This window comes from Anolis sagrei, chromosome 5 (genome assembly GCF_037176765.1).
Source record: "Anolis sagrei isolate rAnoSag1 chromosome 5, rAnoSag1.mat, whole genome shotgun sequence".
NCBI classification, from domain to species: Eukaryota; Metazoa; Chordata; class Lepidosauria; order Squamata; family Dactyloidae; genus Anolis; species Anolis sagrei.
The window spans coordinates 73,170,848-73,190,375 of NC_090025.1; the positions used below are offsets into that span (position 1 = coordinate 73,170,848).

Below are 19,528 nucleotides of genomic sequence, written 5' to 3' on the forward strand. Positions count from 1 at the left end.
TGTGGGGAGGACCATGCGAGCAAAATTGACATAGACAGAGATTAAGAGCAGCTTCACTAGTTAGCATTTTAAAAATCTGTTTTCCCTCGACTAGCACTTTAAATATTGAATTAAGTGGGGGAGATGATTTGATGTTAATGAAAAGGAATGGAGCACTCAGTGGAAGGCAGTCCTTCAGTGTTTCCTGTGGATCCCGTATGCCACCCAACCCTGGCAGTTGCCCATCCTTACTGTAATTTATATGCTAAAGTAGGGATGAAGAGGGGGCGAGGCTTACAAGAGCTACTTTCTTCTTTACTAGAAATTTGGGAACTACTAACTGATATCAGTTGGGAAAGAATAACACTTGGAATTATTTTTAACCCCGAAGATTTGTTTTGAATACTAGAACAGAATGTAGCCTTCTGAACACAAAATCCACAGATTTTCTTAATTTTAAATATTATTTAGGAGTAAGCTTCATAATGTCACTCTTATAACTTGTTGAGAGTTAGAAATCCTTGCTGAGTTGACTGCAAATTCCTATGCTCTACCAGTAGATCTAGCTCTGTTTTCTCATCACATTTATTTTAAAGACTCCTCTGACCTATGTCTGTATCCATTTACTAGCTCCAACTGGGGTTGAATTGTTAAATCCATGAAACTTAAATACGAAGAATCCATTGATTTCATGAGTCTCTTCTGCTTACTTCTAAGAATTGGATTTAGGTTTGGATATAACTGCATGTCCTTGTAATTTAGTATATTCTCATAATGGTAAAAACATTTAAATCTAAAATGCTAAGAAAAATTAGAAAAATAAGCTTAATGTTAAACAGTAGATGGAAAATTAGGTGGAATGAATATTTTCTTCTTCTTCTTCTTCTTCTTCTTCTTCTTCTTCTTCTTATTTTATTATCATCATCATTCTTCCAAATATTTGTGTAATGAATATAGGTTGAGTTAGGCTCAAGGACAGACATTACTCATATTATAAGATTTTGCTGCTGGTTTCTCATATGAGTTTTATGAAAGGTACAACTTTATCTTGAACCAAACTGGGGAATCAGAGGTTTTTAGATCCCAGTTCCCATCAGCCCTAATTAACATAGCCAGTGGTTAGGATCAGTGGAAGTTGACACCCAACAACACCTGGATGATCAACCCAGGGTCCCCACTCTTATCACAATTAGGTTGGAATTATGTTGGTGATATAACTGTAATGATCATATGTCAGATCATATTCAGATATAATGGATAAACTTAATCTCCTTTTAGGATTGTATACTCCTAGTTCTTCCCCTAACAAACCAGCTTCAAACCATGGTTTGTGAAGCAGACTTATTGAAACTAACTATGGTTAGTGTTAAACTATGAACCTTGGTTGAAATGCCACAGGAAGCAATAGTTTGCTGAAAGCAGAAGCTTCCGAATACTTGGAGTACTCATGTCGAATATGGATACATATACCCTGAATAGTGAAATACAGACTTCCTGAGCCCTTTTATCCTCTTGAAAATGCTACATAGAAAGGTGGGGGAACCTAGCTATAAAAGCATGAGAAGGGGAATGGAGGATCCTCCAAAATCAAGCTGAAAGGCCTTCAATGGTTGGCTAGTGGGAGGCATGGCCCAAATCCAAATCATTTTGTTTGCATTTATGTGCTTATTAGCTGCTTGTGGTAATCTGCTTTGTAACCATCCTTGTAACTCCTGATTTCTGCTTGTGCACTCATTTATTCTGTATCCTGTGGATTGTTCTGAAGAGGGACTGACAGATTGCTCTTTCTTGTTTTGCGCAGGAGGGAAAGAACGTGTCTGTTTTCTTGATGAGGAAATAACACTGCCTATGGGTACAATGAGAGCAACTGGAGACTTTGTTCGAGTGCAGGGCTCTGAAATGCTTTTTTTGGGGAGGAAGGACAATCAAATTAAGCGGCATGGCAAGCGCCTCAATATTGAATATGTAGAACAGGTAGGTGTGATAAATAACAATTTGTAAGGGGCTTACGTTGGTAGTTTGGTGAGTTTGGTCCATGAAATATCTGGAAATTGGTCCCAAAGTTACCTTTGATACAGTAGTGTTTCCAAGGAAAACAAGAGATGAGTTAATTGATAGATAATAGGTTAATAGACCCTGCAATGTTCTTACTTTTCATACAATTATTGTGAAGGATCTGAAGAAGGATGAAAGGCAAAGACATAATTTAAAACATTCTGCGTAGTTATAAGATTTTCTGTACCAGTCATTAGATGGATTTTTTGAATGAGTTGTAAAGCAAAGTATATCACTATCCTAAACCAGGCTGGAAAATCTGTGCCAACACAGACATTTATATATCCCAAATTCCCATCAGCCCAGACTTACATGGCCAGTGGTTACCACAGTGGCAGTTGACATCCAACAATACCTGGAAGATCAATCCAGGTCTAATCTAATCACAATTATTTTGGTAAATACAGGCGTGGGAGTTTCTTTTCATTATATGCATCTTGTTTTTAATCATTTTTGTCAGAATAACTAAGAATAATGGTTTAATTTTTGCAGATTGTAGAAGCCTGCTGCCATGTGGAAACGTGTGCTGTGATATCGTATCAACAGGAGAAACTAATTCTGTTTGTTGTGCCCAAAGGCCATTTGAAAAGACGACACTTTTTAAAGAAACTTCAGCAATTTCTTCCTAGTCATGCAGTGCCGGATGACTTTTTGATGATTGATAGTTTGCCCTTCACCACTCATGGTAAAATACATGTTTTGAATAAGGACCTTTCTTAATTTAAACTGTTTTTTCTATTTTACAAAGTAGTTTTATTTAGATATATTACTTTAATATATATATATATACAACACATAAACCCAGTACAAATATCCAAGCTTGCCAGTATTCTGTAAGATCTTACTTTTGTTTTGTTTTTTTGTCCCAAGTAGAGCTGATCCATTTAATCTGCAGAAATTGAACAAATGGTTACTTAACAAGTTCTCATTGATTAACTAGTCTTGTTGGGACTAATAAATGAATTTAAGACTGCTGAATTAGCCCTGTGACAAAGGAAATTGAAGGAGGGGAAGAGAGAGTGAAAAATTTACGTCTATTGCAGGTTGTTTACATATAGGTTGTACTGCTTAGGAGTGTAGAAGCAAAATGTACTGATTTCCCTGAAGTATTCCGTAGAAACAAAACCATGATTCAAAAGTTGCCGTATTAGGTGCAAGGCTTTCTGGTTTTTTGAACACTAGATAACTAAAGCATATCACATGCAAGATGTGATAAAGCTCCCAGAGAAACCAAGTCTAAATCTTTATTGGACCCTTGGAGATAGTCTGGATTGCAATGTCTAGTCCTTGTTCTCTTGTAGCACATTTTGTGAAATTAGGCAATTGCATTGTGGTTAACAGTGGCATGAAGATGCATATGAGTCTTCTCTATCAGTATTGCAATAAAAATAGGTACTCATTACTTGGCCCACTGTGGAGCTCTTGAGTCATAGCAAATAACAGAGTTTCAAAGAGACAGCAAAGTTAGTCTGTGTAATGTAAGAAAAAATGACTTTTACAGGCACCTTTTATTTCAGCATAACTTTTGGGGACCGGCAGTCATTTTCTCAGATGATGATGATGATGCAGATCTACTTGTAGCTCAATGAGATCTGTTCAATTTTCACATAATTAATATCTTTTATCCTTCTTTATATAAAGGCAAAATTGATGTGTCCGAGCTGAACACGATTTACAGTAATTATCTCCACTCCAGAAGGAATGATGTTAAGCTGAGTGAAAAAGAAGAATTGTGGGAGAGATTGCAGTGTTTATGGAAGGTACTGGTTTCAGATGTATCTTCATCATAGTGATTGAGTTTCTAATAGGCACCAATAACAAAGTAATTCTGAATAAGGAACTGGAATTCATTTTAAATATTTTGCACCATTCATAGGATTACTGTATCTCTTGCTACTCATGAAGTATTTTAATGCAGCTTCTTTGCAGTAGTTCTGTGAAAAGTATATCTCCCCCACACACATATCAAAGGTGACAACTTGATAAGCAGTTGCAGCAAATAAGCTTAATTACAGTTATGGCAAAGGAGCCTTCATTGTTTGTCTAACAGCAACTGCAGACTGGAATTTATTTATATTTTCAGTGACTGTTCTGTAGAATTATTTCCTCTGGTTGGCATTTGTTGGAAATATAAATATTATAAAAACATGTGCATCTGAGAAAAACAGAAAACTGTTATTATGGATTCCCTCTGTTTTATCTGATCTGCTTTATTTCTTTTTATTATATTTTGTGTGCAATCATACTGTATTTTATAACTGGCTTAAATACTTATTAGCTGCCTGGAGCGGTGCGTAAGCATCAAAAAGACAAGCCCATAAATGTGACATTAAGCTAAAATGATTTAATACTTAGGTTCTTGTTTTTATTACCTGCTATATATGTGTATGGATGCACTGAGTTTTCATTCTGATGTTCTTGTACAGTTCATTGCAGCCCTTTCACACAGGCATCTGCTAGAACAAAATACTGACTGAATTTTAGAATAATACTCGTGTGCCTGTAGCCTATCAGGTGCTCAAAATGTGCATGCATTATTTAATTCTGATCCAGCAGAGACTGAAGCCAGAAATACGTGAAATCTTAAAGAATATAGCATTAGGTGAGAAAACTCAGGAAGACATAGAGAGAGAGAGAGAGAGAGAGAGAGAGAGATAATAAGTTGTCAAAGGCTTTCATGGCTGGGATTACTGGGTTGCTGTGAGTTTTCCATCTGCGTGGCCATGTTCCAGAAGCATTCTCTCCTGACATTTCGCCCACATCTATGGCAGGCATCCTCAGAGGTTGTGATGTATATTGGAAACTAGACAAGGGAGGTTTATATATCTGTTGAAGATCCAGGGTGGGAGAAAGAACTTTTGTCTGTTGGAGACAAGTGTGAATGTTGTAATTAATCACCCTGATTAGTATTGCAAAGCCTTGCAGCTTCAAGGCCTGGCTGATTCATCCTTCGTGGGGGAATCCTTTGGGAGGTGTTAGCTGGCTCTGATTGTTTCATGTCTGGGATTCCCCTGTGTTCAGAGTGTTGTTCTTTATTTACTGTCCTGATTTTAGAGGGTTTTTTAAAGTACTGGTAACCAAATTTTGTTCATTTTCATGGTTTGAGGATGTGTGCCATAAATGTGGGTGAAATGTTAGGAGAGAATGCTTCTGGAACATGGCCATACAGCCCAGAAAACTCACAGCAACCCAGATGTAATAGGACTTGTGTCCCCCGCCCCCTGATACTTAATATATCCAAGGAATTTCCCCTGTTTAAAACTATAAACATCACATCTTTGCATATCTTTATTGAGCTATGACTTAGTTCTAAAAGGGATGTGAATGGTCTGTTCTAATTTCTTTCAGAGGTTTGTCCTTTTGTTTTTTCATAGCTTTCCGAATTGTGTCACTATTAGGTGGACAATTTTTATGCTTATATTGTTTTGTTAATCTTATGTTTATGTTGTTTACTCTGTATGTATTGATGATGTTACTTGGAAACTGCTCTGAGTTCCCTTGAGGAGATAGAGGGGTATATAAATAAAGTATCATCATCATCATCATCATCATTATTATTATTATGGACAGCTGTCTAAGAGCACATATTATGTCATCCTTCCTTCTTTCCTCTCCTTTTAGTCTCATCTGAATCTTCCAGATGATTCCAGCAGCATTGTAAAAGAGGCACTGTTTCTGCAGAGTGGTGGGGATTCATTAAAAGCACTACAGTTCCACGAAGAAATTGAATTTATGGTAGGCAAGACAGTGCCAGGCCTCCTGGAAATCATTCTTAGTCATTCTGTTGGGGATGTCTATGAGCATATTCTAAGGACAGCTTTCCCAGGTGACAATGTAAAAGGAAGCTGTACAAATGCTTTGAAAAGAAAAATGGGTGAAAGCGAGGGAGAGGACACCAATGCAAAGCAGGCAGACCGAAAATGGGAAAGGTCGAGTACTGATGTGGACCCAGTTGGATTAATCGTGGTAAGACGAGGGAACCGATCCTTGTCTATTGGTAAGCCGTTGAAGAACCAGAGTGAAACAGAACAAGCAGGAGATTATGCAACATGGAAGACTCAGCATGATAAAACAATTGCCAGCAATGAAAATATAGCAGAGATGGATTCTGTTGGAAAAACTCCTTTACATGAGAATCAAAGAACTTTTGAAAATCTGACACTGAACATAAAATGGAAGTCAGATTTGCAGAAGTGTGTAGATGCATCTCCACTAGTGGTAGTATCGACCACTGATAATTATCCATCTGCCTTTGTATATATTGGATCTCATTCTCACATAATTCAAGCAATTAACCTACATTCCGGAGAAGTCAAGTGGGAAAGCAGCCTTGCGGATCGTATTGAGTCCTCTGCCTGTGTATCCAAGTGTGGAAACTTCATCATTGTGGGTACGTACTGCTCTTCCTTTTCCTTTGACATTTTCAGTGTTCTGAACAGCTAGTGTTTTCATAAGACCCCTCTGTAGTTATGTAAGTACTTTAGGTTCTTATTTTGTCTTGAAACCATATGGCAGTGGGAAGCATGATCATGAAGCAGGGCTTTCTTTTTTTAAGTGAATGCAGTTCACATCAATGGGCATAGATTTTATAACTGCTAGTTTTTATGAATTGACTTCACATATTGAAAAAATGAGAACTATTTAGAGCAGCTTTTCTCAACCTGGGGGTCGAGACCACTGGGGGGGTCGCGAGGGGGTGTCAGAGGGGTCGCCAAAGACCATCTGAAAACACAGTATTTTCTGTTGGTCACGGGGGTTCTGTGTGCCAAGTTTGGCCCAATTCTATCTTTGGTGGAGTTCAGAATACTCTTTGATTGTAGGTGAGCTATAAATCCCAGCAACTACAACTCCCAAAGGTCAAGGTCTATTTTTCCCCAAACTCCACCAGTGTTCACATTTGGGCATATTGAGTATTCATGCCAAGTTTGGTCCAGATCTATCATTGTTTGAATCCACAATGATCTCTGGATATAGGTGAACTACAACGCCAACATTCAAGGTCAATGCCCACCAAACCCTTCCAATATTTTCTGTTGGTCACGGGAGTTCTGTGTGCCAAATTTGGTTCAATTCCATCATTGGTGGAGTTCAGGATGCTCTTTGATTGTAGGTAAACTATAAATCCCAGCAACTACAACTCCCAAATGACAAAATCAATACCCCCCCCCCCCCCCCAAAACTCCACCAGTATTCAGATTTGGGCTTATCGGGTATTTGTGCCCAGCTTGGTCCAGTGAATGAAAATACACCCTGCATATCAGATATTTACATTACAATTCATAACAATAGCAAAATTACAGTTATGAAGTAGCAACGAAAGTAATTTTATGGTTGGGAGTCACTACAACATGAGGAATGGTATTAAGGGGTCGTGGCATTCGGAAGGTTGAGAACCACTGATTTAGAGGTTTCAGGAAATCTTTTACTGTTGTTCCCGCAATGGACTAGTGAGAATCCATTACAACTCTCAGTCCCCATCTACACTGTCATATAATCCAGTTTCAGAAAGCAGATTAACTGCATTGAACTGCAATGTAGACTCAGTTCAAAGTATGAGTCTAGACCAGGGATGTGCAAACTTTGGCCCTCCAGATGTTTTAGATTTCAACTCCCACAATTCCTAACAGCTGGTAGGCTAGCTGAGATTTCTGGGAGTTGAAATCCAAAACACCTGGAGGGCTGAAATGTTGGAAGTAGCAATCTTCCAAGCCTCCACTAATTTTTGTAAATGTGCATAATTGTTAACCTATATTGTAGGTACATTTTGGTTTGTGTGTTTGACTATACCTCTTTGGTGTGGGCGGGGCTTCAGTCACAGGACTCCATTTTTGTTATACAGTATGCCTTTAGACCTCAATGGAGGTGGATTGCAGTTTGTCTCCTTTCAGACTTCAGTGAGTACAGTTATACAGTTTGGACTATATCTATATGCTTTAAAACATTGAAGTATAGACTAGTATGCTGAATATAAACAAGATGTTTGTTATTATTTATTATTTATTTAAAACATTTATATTCCGCTCTTCTCATCCAGAAGTGGACTCTGGGCAGAGCACAGCATATATACAGCAAACATTCAATGCTGGGACAAGAACTCATTATATGCATACATAAACATTAAAAACATTTGTCTCAGTATTAAAATACATTGTTTAAAACTGTCTTGATCATCTGTGTCTAATCTAATTGACCTGGTAAGGTATTAGAAACATATTAGTAAACCTGATACATTATTTTAAAAGAAGACTACTTTTCATTTTTCTCTTGAGTGCATATTTTAACTAAGAGAGAGTAGATGGGCAACTGTACATTCTACTTCAAAGAAACAACCATCCTCTGCTAACCAAATATATTTTGTAGTGGCATGTCTTCATTCTTGGCAGTTTAAAGACATGGTTTTTCAGTTTAACAGCTGAGTTACCTGTGTGCCATTACACGAATACTTATTAATATCACTTGTTCAAAGGGTTGACTTCTAACAAGGTTGTGCTTTTCTTGACTAGTAATTTTCAAAAGGTAGTTTCCACATGTTCATGGAGATTCACGTTTCCCAAATGGCTATGACATCATTTTTACCTTTTCAATAAGGTTATGGTACAGTTAATTTCAGTCGATCATGGAATTTCCAATATGAAGTTTGCCCATTCCTGGTCTATTCTGATCATTATAATGCAGTTCAAACTGAATTATATGACAGTGTAGATGGGGTCTCATTCATCCATTGCAACTAGTACATTGATACTTATTTTCTAAGTCTTGCTTCTTTCTGTTACCACAATTATTTACAGGATGTTACAATGGATTGGTGTATGTCCTCAGAAGCAGTAATGGGCAAGTACACTGGACATTTTCCACAGAGGACGCTGTGAAAAGTTCTCCAACTGTGGATCCTTCCACAGGATTTATCTTCATTGGATCCCATGACCACCATGTATATGCCTTAGATATTTATGTAAGTAGTAATGAATATTAAGATATAGAAAAATAAAAAAATTAAAAATTTCTTAGCGTCTTGTTTTTTAGGACTGTTCTTGGGCTTATTTGGGGCACTGATTCAGAAAATTGCATTGGATAGATCATAGCTCTAGTTTCTTAGATATGATTATCATGATTTTTATAGGTGAGCAGATGGCGACTGGCAGATTCCATATGTTCTATATCTCAAAACTAGAGCTGATGGGGGACAACTGGTGCCATTTTTGGAATTAGCAGATCAAATATATACCCAGAAACAGATCTAACATTTGAAGCACCAAAATATTTATTGGTGCCTCAAATGTTATACCTGTTTATAACACTATAATCTACCTAAAACCCCATACAAACCATAAACCACCAGTCATCCATCTTGTTAACATAAGCATTTGAAGATTTAATAGAAGTAGACCTCCTTTAAAACATATTTACAACTCTTCTTATTTTTATGATGCTCACAATCAAGTCAGTTAACTATTTACCTTACCTATGTCTTTGGGTACCTAATGTAAGTATGTTATTTGTGTATAGTTTTGCTTCCATTGAGATCCATATAATACACCAAGCTGAGTCTAGATATTTATTTATTTATCGTGTTAGTTTATTTATCGTATTGTCCACTAAAGTCTTCCATGGTGTCAATGATTGTGATAATCCTTTTGTATCTGGCTGCGGACACACAGCTCTGCAATAGGTTGGTGGGCAGCTTTGTTTGTCACAGAGGAAGGAAGGAAATGCCAACCTCCGCAGCAACTAAAAAACAGCTATCTGCAGGCATAACAAGGTAATTTACTCCTGCGTGTGCCACTAACAGAATACCAGCCCTTGTACTGTATGTTACAGAACCTGTCTCTTTTTTATGAGAACAGTTAGCATAGATCAGGGGTCCCCAAACTACGGCCCGCGGGCCACTTCCGGCCCGCCAAGGGCCCTGATCCGGCCCGCGGAGGAGGAGCGCCCCCCCCCCACACACAGTGCCCCTCCATTGGCTGGCTCACGCTATCCGTCAGGCCCGATGGACAGCGCGTGCCAGCCAAGGGAGGCTGCTCCGCATGGTCTACTCGCGCGTAAAGCAACTCGCGAGGTGCTTTACACGCAAGTAGACCACCCGGAGCAGCCTCCCTTATTCGCAAGTAAGCCGCGCGGGCCTGCTCCTCCCTTGGCAGGCTCACCCTGTCCATCGGGCCTGATGGACAGCCTGAGCCAGCCAAGGGAGGCTGCTCCGCGTGGTCTACTTGTGTGTAAAGCACCTCGCGAGGTGCTTTACTCGCAAGTAAGCCGCGCGGGCCTGCTCCTCCCTTGGCAGGCTCGCGCTGTCCATCGGGCTTGAGCCAGCCAAGGGAGGATGCTCCGCGTGGTCTACTTGCGCGTAAAGCACCTCGCGAGGTGCTTTACACGCAAGTAGACCACGCGGAGCAGCCTCCCTTACTCGCAAGTAAGCCATGCAGGCCTGCTCCTCCCTTGGCAGGCTCACCCTGTCCATCGGGCCTGATGGACAGCCTGAGCCAGCCAAGGGAGGCTGCTCCGCGTGGTCTACTTGTGTGTAAAGCACCTCGCGAGGTGCTTTACTCGCAAGTAAGCCGCGCGGGCCTGCTCCTCCCTTGGCAGGCTCGCGCTGTCCATCGGGCTTGAGCCAGCCAAGGGAGGATGCTCCGCGTGGTCTACTTGCGCGTAAAGCACCTCGCGAGGTGCTTTACACGCAAGTAGACCACGCGGAGCAGCCTCCCTTACTCGCAAGTAAGCCATGCAGGCCTGCTCCTCCCTTGGCAGGCTCACCCTGTCCATCGGGCCTGATGGACAGCCTGAGCCAGCCAAGGGAGGCTGCTCCGCGTGGTCTACTTGTGTGTAAAGCACCTCGCGAGGTGCTTTACTCGCAAGTAAGCCGCGCGGGCCTGCTCCTCCCTTGGCAGGCTCGCGCTGCCCAAGGGAGGCTGCCCTGGTGCTCCATGCAGTCATGCTGGCCACATGACCTTGGAGGTGTCTATGGACAACGCTGGCTCTTCAACTTAGAAATCCAGATGAGCACCACACCCCAGAGTCAGACACGACTGGACTTCATGTCAGAGGAAAACCTTTAGCCAGGAAAATCTTGGAAGATCCAGGGTGGGAGAAAGAACTCTTGTCTGTTGGAGATAGGTATGAATGTTTCAATTGGCCATCTTGATTGCCATTTCATAGCCTGACAGTTTTTAGGGAGAATCCTTTGTTGAGAGGTGATTAGCTGGCCCTGATTGTTTCTTGTCTGGAGTTCCCCTATGTTTGAGTGTTGTTATTTATTTACAGTTATAATTTTAGATTTTGTTCAGACTAGAAATAGGAAGATTTCCCATTCTCTGCTCCTGGAATTACTGCCTAAAGAGGTCTAGAAAGAACCCCCTCTAAGGGTCCTTCCACACAGCAAAATAAGATATGTGCAATGTGCATAGGAATTTTATAATTGATTTTTTTTTTAAAAAAAAACTATAGTCCGGCCCTCCATCGGTCTGAGGGACAGTAAACTGGCCCCCGGTTTAAAAAGTTTGAGGACCCCTGGCATAGATCTTAGCATACCTTCTGCAAAACATATAGCATTAGAAGCAAAACTATACTCCATAACATCCTTCTGAACAAAACACCCTCCAAGTGTCTGGGACTTCAATGCCCAGAATTGTTGTTGTTATTATTTATACCCCACCTTTTCTCTCCACAAGGAGACTCAAAGCAGCTGACCATTGAATAAGCTGGCTAAGGCTCCTGGGAGTAGAGGTCCCAAACACATGGAGAATCACAGGTTGTGCAGGCCTGCTTTAAAATGTGTATTTGCATGTTTGTGAATTTTCTTCTGTAATTATCCAGAAACATAACCTTACACTTACGTTTTCTTGTGCTGACAGAGGGAAGAGTGTGTTTGGAAGTTAAACACTGAAGCTGGAGCTGTATTCTCCTCTCCTCATCTCAGCGTATTACCTCACCATTTGTATGTTGCGACACTTGGAGGGTTGCTGCTTGCTGTAAATCCTGTATGTATTTTATTGGCTTTGTATGGTTCAGGAATATGTACTGGTCTAGGCTCCCTAAGGACATTTGGAACTTTGGGTAGGAGGTGCTGAAGGATTGTTTTGGAGAGGCTCTTGTACAGACAAAGAAATAAACAAAAGATAGACTACTTGGTGTACTTCAGATGTTTTGAACCACAGTTCCAAATTATCTGAAGCTACATTTGATTCAGTCCTTTAATGTCTTCTATCAGAATAATCCTCCAAATACCACAAAGTGTGTATGTGTGTGTGTGTAGATAGATAGATAGATAGATAGATAGATAGATAATGTATTTTATGATAATGTATTGTTGAAGGCTTTTCTGGCCGGAATCACTGGGTTGTTGTAGGTTTTTTGTGCTATGTGGCCATGTTCTAGAAGCATTCTCTCTTGACGTTTTGCCGGCATCTGTGGCAAGCATCCTCACAACCTCTGGAGATGCTTGCCACAGACGAGATAATGCTTCTAGAACATGGCCATACAGCACGAAAAGCCTACAACAACCAGTTTTATGATGATGTTTTTATCTGGATATTTTAACTGTGTTTTGCCCAACTTTGAGCTTTGAGATGTGCAACAAATAAGTTATTATTATTATTATTATTATTATTATTATTATATTCAAAGATAACTAATTAAGTAGAGCTTTATTCCATTCATCACCCTTTTAACTATTGTTAAGTGTATTGGCTACAATTAATATAGAAAATATAGAAAATAGAAAGCATAACCTAGACTAGATGAGGACTTTCACAATTCCTATGTATTCCTTAAATTAGATAATATGAGGGGATCTTGAATATGCAACAATCACAGATGTGCAACTCTAGGGCTGGATCTACACTGCCCTATATCTCAGGATCTGATCACGGATGATCTGGCAGTGTAGCTCATATAATCCAGTTCAAAGCAGATAATCTGGGATCAGATCCTGAGATATAGGGCAGTGTAGATCCAGCCTTGGAGCTGCACATCTGTGACTGTTTCATATTCAAGATCCCTTCATATTCTCTAATTCAGTGGTTCTCAACCTGTGGGTCCCCAGATGTTTTGGTCTTCAACTACCAGAAATCCTAATAGCTGGTAAAGTGGCTGGAATTTCTGGGAGTTGTAGGCCAAAACACCTAGGGACCCACAGGTTGAGAACCACTGATCTAATTTAAGGAATACATAGAGACTGTGAAAATTCTCCAGGCCTCATTTACTGAGCAGCAGCTGCTGCAAGCAGCTGGAGTCTGCTCCCTGTTGATCTGTAAGCAACAGTTTGATGTTTCCATCAGTGCGAAAACACACAAATACCACACAAGTGATCTCTGGTGAAAGTGATAATTGTGTCGGGCCATGCTTCTTGACTGTCACTATGGAGATTGCCCATAGGGGGAAAAAGAAATATCAGCCATCTGTTTCCCAATTGACAGAGGAACAGACCACCTTGCCTGGCAAGTGATTTGGGGGGGGGGGGGTAGAGCTGGGAGACACCCCTGAGCTGCATAATTGGGTACTGTGGTTGTTTTTTTGAATTAATAACCATCTCATGAGAGACTTCTCTGCTTGTTTAACATGATTTATGATGTTGCTTCTTTCAGTCCTTCTTATCTTGCCCCTCTACTGTGGAACTCTCTGCTATCCTTACAGCGACAGGCTAAAACCTTTTTATTCAGGCTGGTTTTTAAAGAAAGAGGGTTTCAAGATCAAGTCGAGAGTGGGGAGGTGTGGTTTTGGGCTATGAATAGGTTTTTAACTGGTTTAAACTATTTTTAAATTGGGTTTAATGTGAGTTTTCCAGGCTGTATGGCCATGTTCCAGAAGCATTCTCTCCTGATGTTTCATTCATATCTATGGTAGGCATCCGCAGAGGTTGCCTACCATAGATGTGGGCTCCTGCCCTCCTTCCATTAGATTTCTTGCATCCTAATGTAGACAACTGTTCCTAGAATAGTAGTTTGTTTTTGAAATCCCCATGATGTGTGTGCATTTGTACACACAGACACAAACTGAGAAGTCAGCCAGAAAACCTGGAAGTAACCTTGCAGTCACAGTCTTTGGCTCATTTTGCAACTCTGCAAGCTGCCGATGTCTCTGTGTGGGAAAACTGGTGTGTGTTGCTATTGCAGTTGTCCATCCTTAGTTTATGTCTTCAAAAACTCTAAAACAGTCCTTTATGCATCTACAGATTGTGGGGAACATAATCTGGAAACACGTTTGCGGAAAACCTATCTTCTCATCACCACATTGCAACAAGGACTCTGTGTGTGTTGGGTGTGTGGATGGAAACTTATACTGCTTTAGCCACTTTGGAGAAAAGGTAAAAAGACTCTTGTACAGATAATGTTGCTTACATCTGTTGTTTATAGACTTGTTTGTTTTTCTGTGTATTGGTTTATTTCTGTACTTCCCAACAGTCAAAGTGTCTTATGTGAGCTCACAAAAGAGAGTGTGAGGAAAGAAATACAATATAAAAGAAGAAAACACAGCATTAATCTTTTTAAAAAGATAGATGAACAGTACAACAGTGGAGAATAGCAGGGGCATGAAGAAAAAGTATGGACAAAATGTTTAAAAACTAAAAAACTACTATTATAATGGGGGAATAAAGCCAGGATCTTCACCTGTCTAGTCTCTTTGGGACTAGTCTTCCAAAACCAGTATGTTACTACTGGAGTGTAAGAGTAGATGTAATAAGTTTTTGCTATTCATTCATGATTTTGGCACTTTTTTTGCTTTATTTTTTATTTTATTTTATTTACAGTATTTCTATACCGCTTTTCTCACCCCTAGGGGGACTCAAAGTGGTTTACACATAACTGGAAAAACTTCAATGCCATATGTTGGACACTGACATGATGCCAATCCATAACAACCACAATAATAAAACCACAATTAAACATAAATCATAATTAGACAGTACATAAGCAGTCATTAATACATTAAATAATAAAAACAGTCTCGCCAGTCATATTGTCATTCTAGTCTACGTCCTTTAAACTCTACAAACATCTACTGCCCGAAGGCCTGGTCCCAAAGCCATGATTTTAATTTCTTTCTAAAAGCCAGGAGGGAGGGAGCAGATCTTACCTTATTTGGGTGTGTGTTCCATAGGCGAGGGGCCACAGCCCATAAGGCCCTGTCTCTCGTCCCCACCAGACACATTTGCGCAATTGATGTGAGTGAGAGCAGGGCCTCCTCGGATGATCTTAGATTATGAGATGGGACGTAGGGGTGGATGCGTTCGGACACGTAAGCTGGGCCAGAACCGTATAGAGCTTTATAGGTCAAAACCAGCATTTTATTTGTACCTGAATTGGCCAACTGCTACATTTACACTTGTCTCAAGCAGACAAGAGTTCTTTCTCCTACCTTGGACATCCCACAGATATATAAACCTCACTTGCCTAGTTTCTAACAGACCTCTTAACCTCTGAGGATTCCTGCCATAGATGTGGGTGAAATGTCAGGAGAGAATGCTTCTGGAACATGGCCATACAGTCCAGAAAACTCACAGCAACCCACTAGCCCTGAATTGCTTATATGGATTGCTCATAAAGCAGCATGTAGACTTTTCCCCACATTTCTTTCCCAGAGGCTATTCCGAGATAGAGAGATGCAGACTCTGATTCTGAGCACAGCATCATGACAAGTATCTATTTGAATGTTTTACCCTCCAGAATGTATTTATTTGAAAAATTGCTGGCTACTAGCACATCTCACAGCAGCAGTGCTGGGTGAATAAAGTGCTTTGTGTTTTCTGTCCTGAATCATTTGCCATTCAATGGCATTCCTTGACTAATGGCATCTGATGTTGCTAAAGAGGGAAGAAGACTTCTTTATCCATACTATGCATGGCTTCACACATCTCTGTCAAGTTCATCCCTTTTTTAAAAGTAAAAACATGCTGAATACATCTTTCCTTTTAAGGGAAAGTGCCCTTTTCTGATAATTAATTGGAGATCACGCGAACTCCCTCTCAAGTCCAATTACATTCCTAATTGGGAAGATAAGCAAGTCAGAATTGCACTGTTAGGTCACCAGATTCTATCACCGTTGTTTTAAACAGCCAATAAGAGAGTTCAAGATATATTATCTTTCCTTTCAGCCTATTTTATTTCGAGGGGGGATCAGGCACTTTATTTTTAGACATTCTTTTTTAAAAAGGAAAATGTAATTTTGATGTACTTGGAAATTGTCTGATAACACTATGTAACATGATTTTGTTCCTGGGTTATAAATGTCATTTCCTAATTAGTTCTGTCATAAAAGTATGGGGAAAGTTTATTAAACTGTAAAACTTTTATTTTTTGCGGGACATCTTGCAGTACATTTTGCTATAGTTTCTCGATCTCAAGTCTCAACCAATTCAACCTAGTTTGCGGCAGTCACAAAAACCAAATTTTTGGAGTATATCAACTACTTTCAAAGTAAGTACCGCACAATTAAACAGAAAATGATACTTTCAAACCAGGATCAGATTTTTTTTCCCCCAAAATTTGTTACATAGTGTAATATACAGTTTGGTTCAAGAATGCCTCTTGTGCCAAGTCCTGCTGGGTATTCAACATATTCTGAGGCCTTTTCTCTTCTTGATTTTGTAAAAAAAAATGTTTCAGAGTACAATAATTTATAGAATCTAGAAACGTTGCTTTTTTATCATGACGAGTATACTTTGATCCATTTTCTGGAAGGACAGTTGTTGTGACGCTTCAAGTCATTATTGGCTTAGGATGACTGTAAAGCAACCCTATCCCAGGGTTTTCTGGGGCTGAGAAGTTGTGACTTGCCCAAGAACACCCAATGGATTTGCACAGCCAAGCAGGGAATAGAACCCTGGTCTCCAGAGTTGTAATCAAATGCTCAAATCCAACACTGTCTCTTATTAATGTCTCCTTGATTTATTCTCTCATGCTTAAGTAATTGAGATATGAGTAGAGAGTTACTTTTGGAGCCTGGTATTACCCACAACAGTGATTTGGTAGGAGAATCTGCCCCATTTGAGTTTTCCCATTTCTTGGTTCTGTGTCCTCTGTTACACTGACTTGAAGCCCAATTCAGACATAACATGCATTTGGATACACTTTGCTTGAAATCTCACGTGAGATGAAAGCATCAACTGAGATTTTCAGCTTAGTGGGTGAACAGATCCTTACAAATGTGAAGGTGGTAATAGAATAGCTCTATATGCAATATTTGAGTAGGAACAGTTGCTTTCCTCATCCATGGAAAGAGGCAACCAAAATGGCTCATTTTCATTTCTCTTTCTGCTGGTGAAGGCAGGGATATTATGACTAGCAGCAACTTTGAGGGGAAGAAAAAGAAGAATGTCCTCAAGTTGTGATCACAGCCTCTTTTTCTTCCTCCAAGATGAGATCAGTTGTTTTTTCATCATCTGAAAATGGCACAGATGGAGTAGGTCTGCTCCATTTGCTTGATGTCAGATCTCGGCCTTTTCTTCCTGTTTTAATTTAATTTACCAGATTTGTACTTGGATGTAATTAAAGGATGGTCTGCGTAACCACTACTAGACTAAAATTGTTCATCATTTGAATTCTGGCTTTATCAGTGTTGCAGAGACCTAAACAGGTTCTCCTTCACACCAGATCAGAAAATCTTTGTGGTGAAGTACTAGACTTTAATTCACACGTGCTTCACTGATTGAATTTTCCCTGAGTTTCTGGCAAATGTAAATATTAACAAGATTATGGTATCTACATACCCAGTAGGTATCTACAAACTTAGTGAGGCCAACTGGGTAAGACAGTTTGCAGTCTAAGAGTTCAAATCAATGTCTAGGTTTTGTAAAATGTTTTAAAATTAATATTTTTACGTAGTATATTAAATGGCCTAAACATTATGTAACAAAATTCAATTTTTTTCTGTTCCTAGTCTGAAAGTCTTATTTCCTGTTTAATTGTGCAGTACTTATATTGAAAGTAGTTGTTATCCTCCAGAAACTTTTTTTGTGTGGCTGCCACAAACTATTGAATTGGTTGAGACTTTTATGAGATATTCATTGAAAAACTATAGCAAAATGTGGAGCAGGATGTCCTGCAAAAACATTTTGCAGTTTAATAAACTTTTCCCATGTTTTTAATAACAGAACCAATTAGGAAATTACATTTATAACCTGGAAACAAAAATAGTGATATATAGTGTGATTTAAATTTAAATGCTTTTTTATTATTTCCATGTAGGTTTGGGTGTTTTCCAGCAATGGACCAATTTTTTCATCACCCTGTATTTCACATTGCACTAACGAGATCTTTTTCGGCTCCCATGACTACTATATCTACTGCTGTAATATGGAAGGTAATCTGATGTGGAAGTTCAAGACCACGTCAACTGTATATGCAACTCCATTTGTCTTCCAAAGTCAGGATTTGGGAGGTAAACCACTTCTAGCTGTTGTATCAACAGATGGCAGAATATGGATCCTGAATGCAAAGACTGGCTTGATAGAAGGGTCAGGGAAACTCCCAGGAGAAGTGTTCTCTTCTCCTGTCGTATGTGGAACAAGGATTATTGTAGGGTGTAGAAATAACTATGTCTATTGTATGGATTTATGTATATCTTAAAACAACACAACTGCCTAACCGTGGTCTAGTCAAAATGTTCAATTTTGTTTGTACTACAGGTATTTAAACATTTATGTCTTCATACATTGGGGAGGGAGGAATGGGGAGGGAGGAATGGATTCGGGTTTGGGACCCGCCTACCTGCGCAACCGCATTTCCGTCTACGAACCCACACAACCTCTTCGATCTTCCGGAGAGGCTCTTCTCTCACTCCCGCCTGCATCACAAGTGCGACTTTTGGGGATGAGAGAAAGGGCCTTCTCTGTGGTGGCCCCCCGGCTCTGGAATTCAGTCCCCAGAGATATTAGGCAAGCCCCCACACTGGCAATCTTCAGGAGAAATCTGAAAACCTGGTTATTCCAGTGTGCCTTCAATGATTGAATGTAAGAGACTCCCTGACCAAATTTCACACAAATGACCTCAGAAGCACTTTACTTTATGGTTCGTGCAATTAATTCCTTCCTCAATCCGGATCTCCCTCCCCAATAATTTCCATTGCCCAATCTCTCAGTGTTTTAAAATTTTAAAATTTTATCCTTAAATTTGGCCTTGCCCCGTGCAATTTCTGTATGTTTAATGTCCGATTTTATACTGCTGTCTCGCTTATTATTTAGGTTTTGCATTTTATGTTTTTTTTAGTTCTGTTATGTCTTGTGTTATATTGTATTATGCTTTTGTGTAATATTGTGTTTACTGTATTGATGGGCGTGGCCTCATGTAAGCCGCCCCAAGTCCCCCTGGGGGAGATGGAGCGGGGCATAAATAATTAATAATAATAATAATAATTATTATTATTATTATTATGGATTACATAGCACTGAAACTTAGATTTTTTTTCATTGCCAGGATGCTTTGATTCTGTGTTTCTGTATGTCAAAGGGTTGAACTGGATGGCCCCTGTGGTCTCTTCCAACTCTACAATTCTATGATATAGT

At 39.7% G+C, this 19,528-nt stretch overlaps 1 protein-coding gene across 1 annotated transcript in view; it reads left to right on the forward strand.

Moving 5' to 3' along the window:
- AASDH (aminoadipate-semialdehyde dehydrogenase) overlaps positions 1 to 19,358 on the forward strand; it is a 33,738-nt gene extending 14,380 nt beyond the window's left edge. Inside the window, exons 8-15 of the mRNA XM_060778547.2 lie at positions 1,781 to 1,953; positions 2,527 to 2,719; positions 3,676 to 3,794; positions 5,656 to 6,424; positions 8,823 to 8,986; positions 11,883 to 12,008; positions 14,201 to 14,332; positions 18,213 to 19,358. Of these exons, the coding sequence (XP_060634530.2) occupies positions 1,781 to 1,953; positions 2,527 to 2,719; positions 3,676 to 3,794; positions 5,656 to 6,424; positions 8,823 to 8,986; positions 11,883 to 12,008; positions 14,201 to 14,332; positions 18,213 to 18,593 (2,057 nt within the window). The 3' untranslated portion in view covers positions 18,594 to 19,358. The remainder of the gene's footprint in view (positions 1 to 1,780; positions 1,954 to 2,526; positions 2,720 to 3,675; positions 3,795 to 5,655; positions 6,425 to 8,822; positions 8,987 to 11,882; positions 12,009 to 14,200; positions 14,333 to 18,212) is intronic.
- Positions 19,359 to 19,528: the final 170 nt, after the last annotated feature.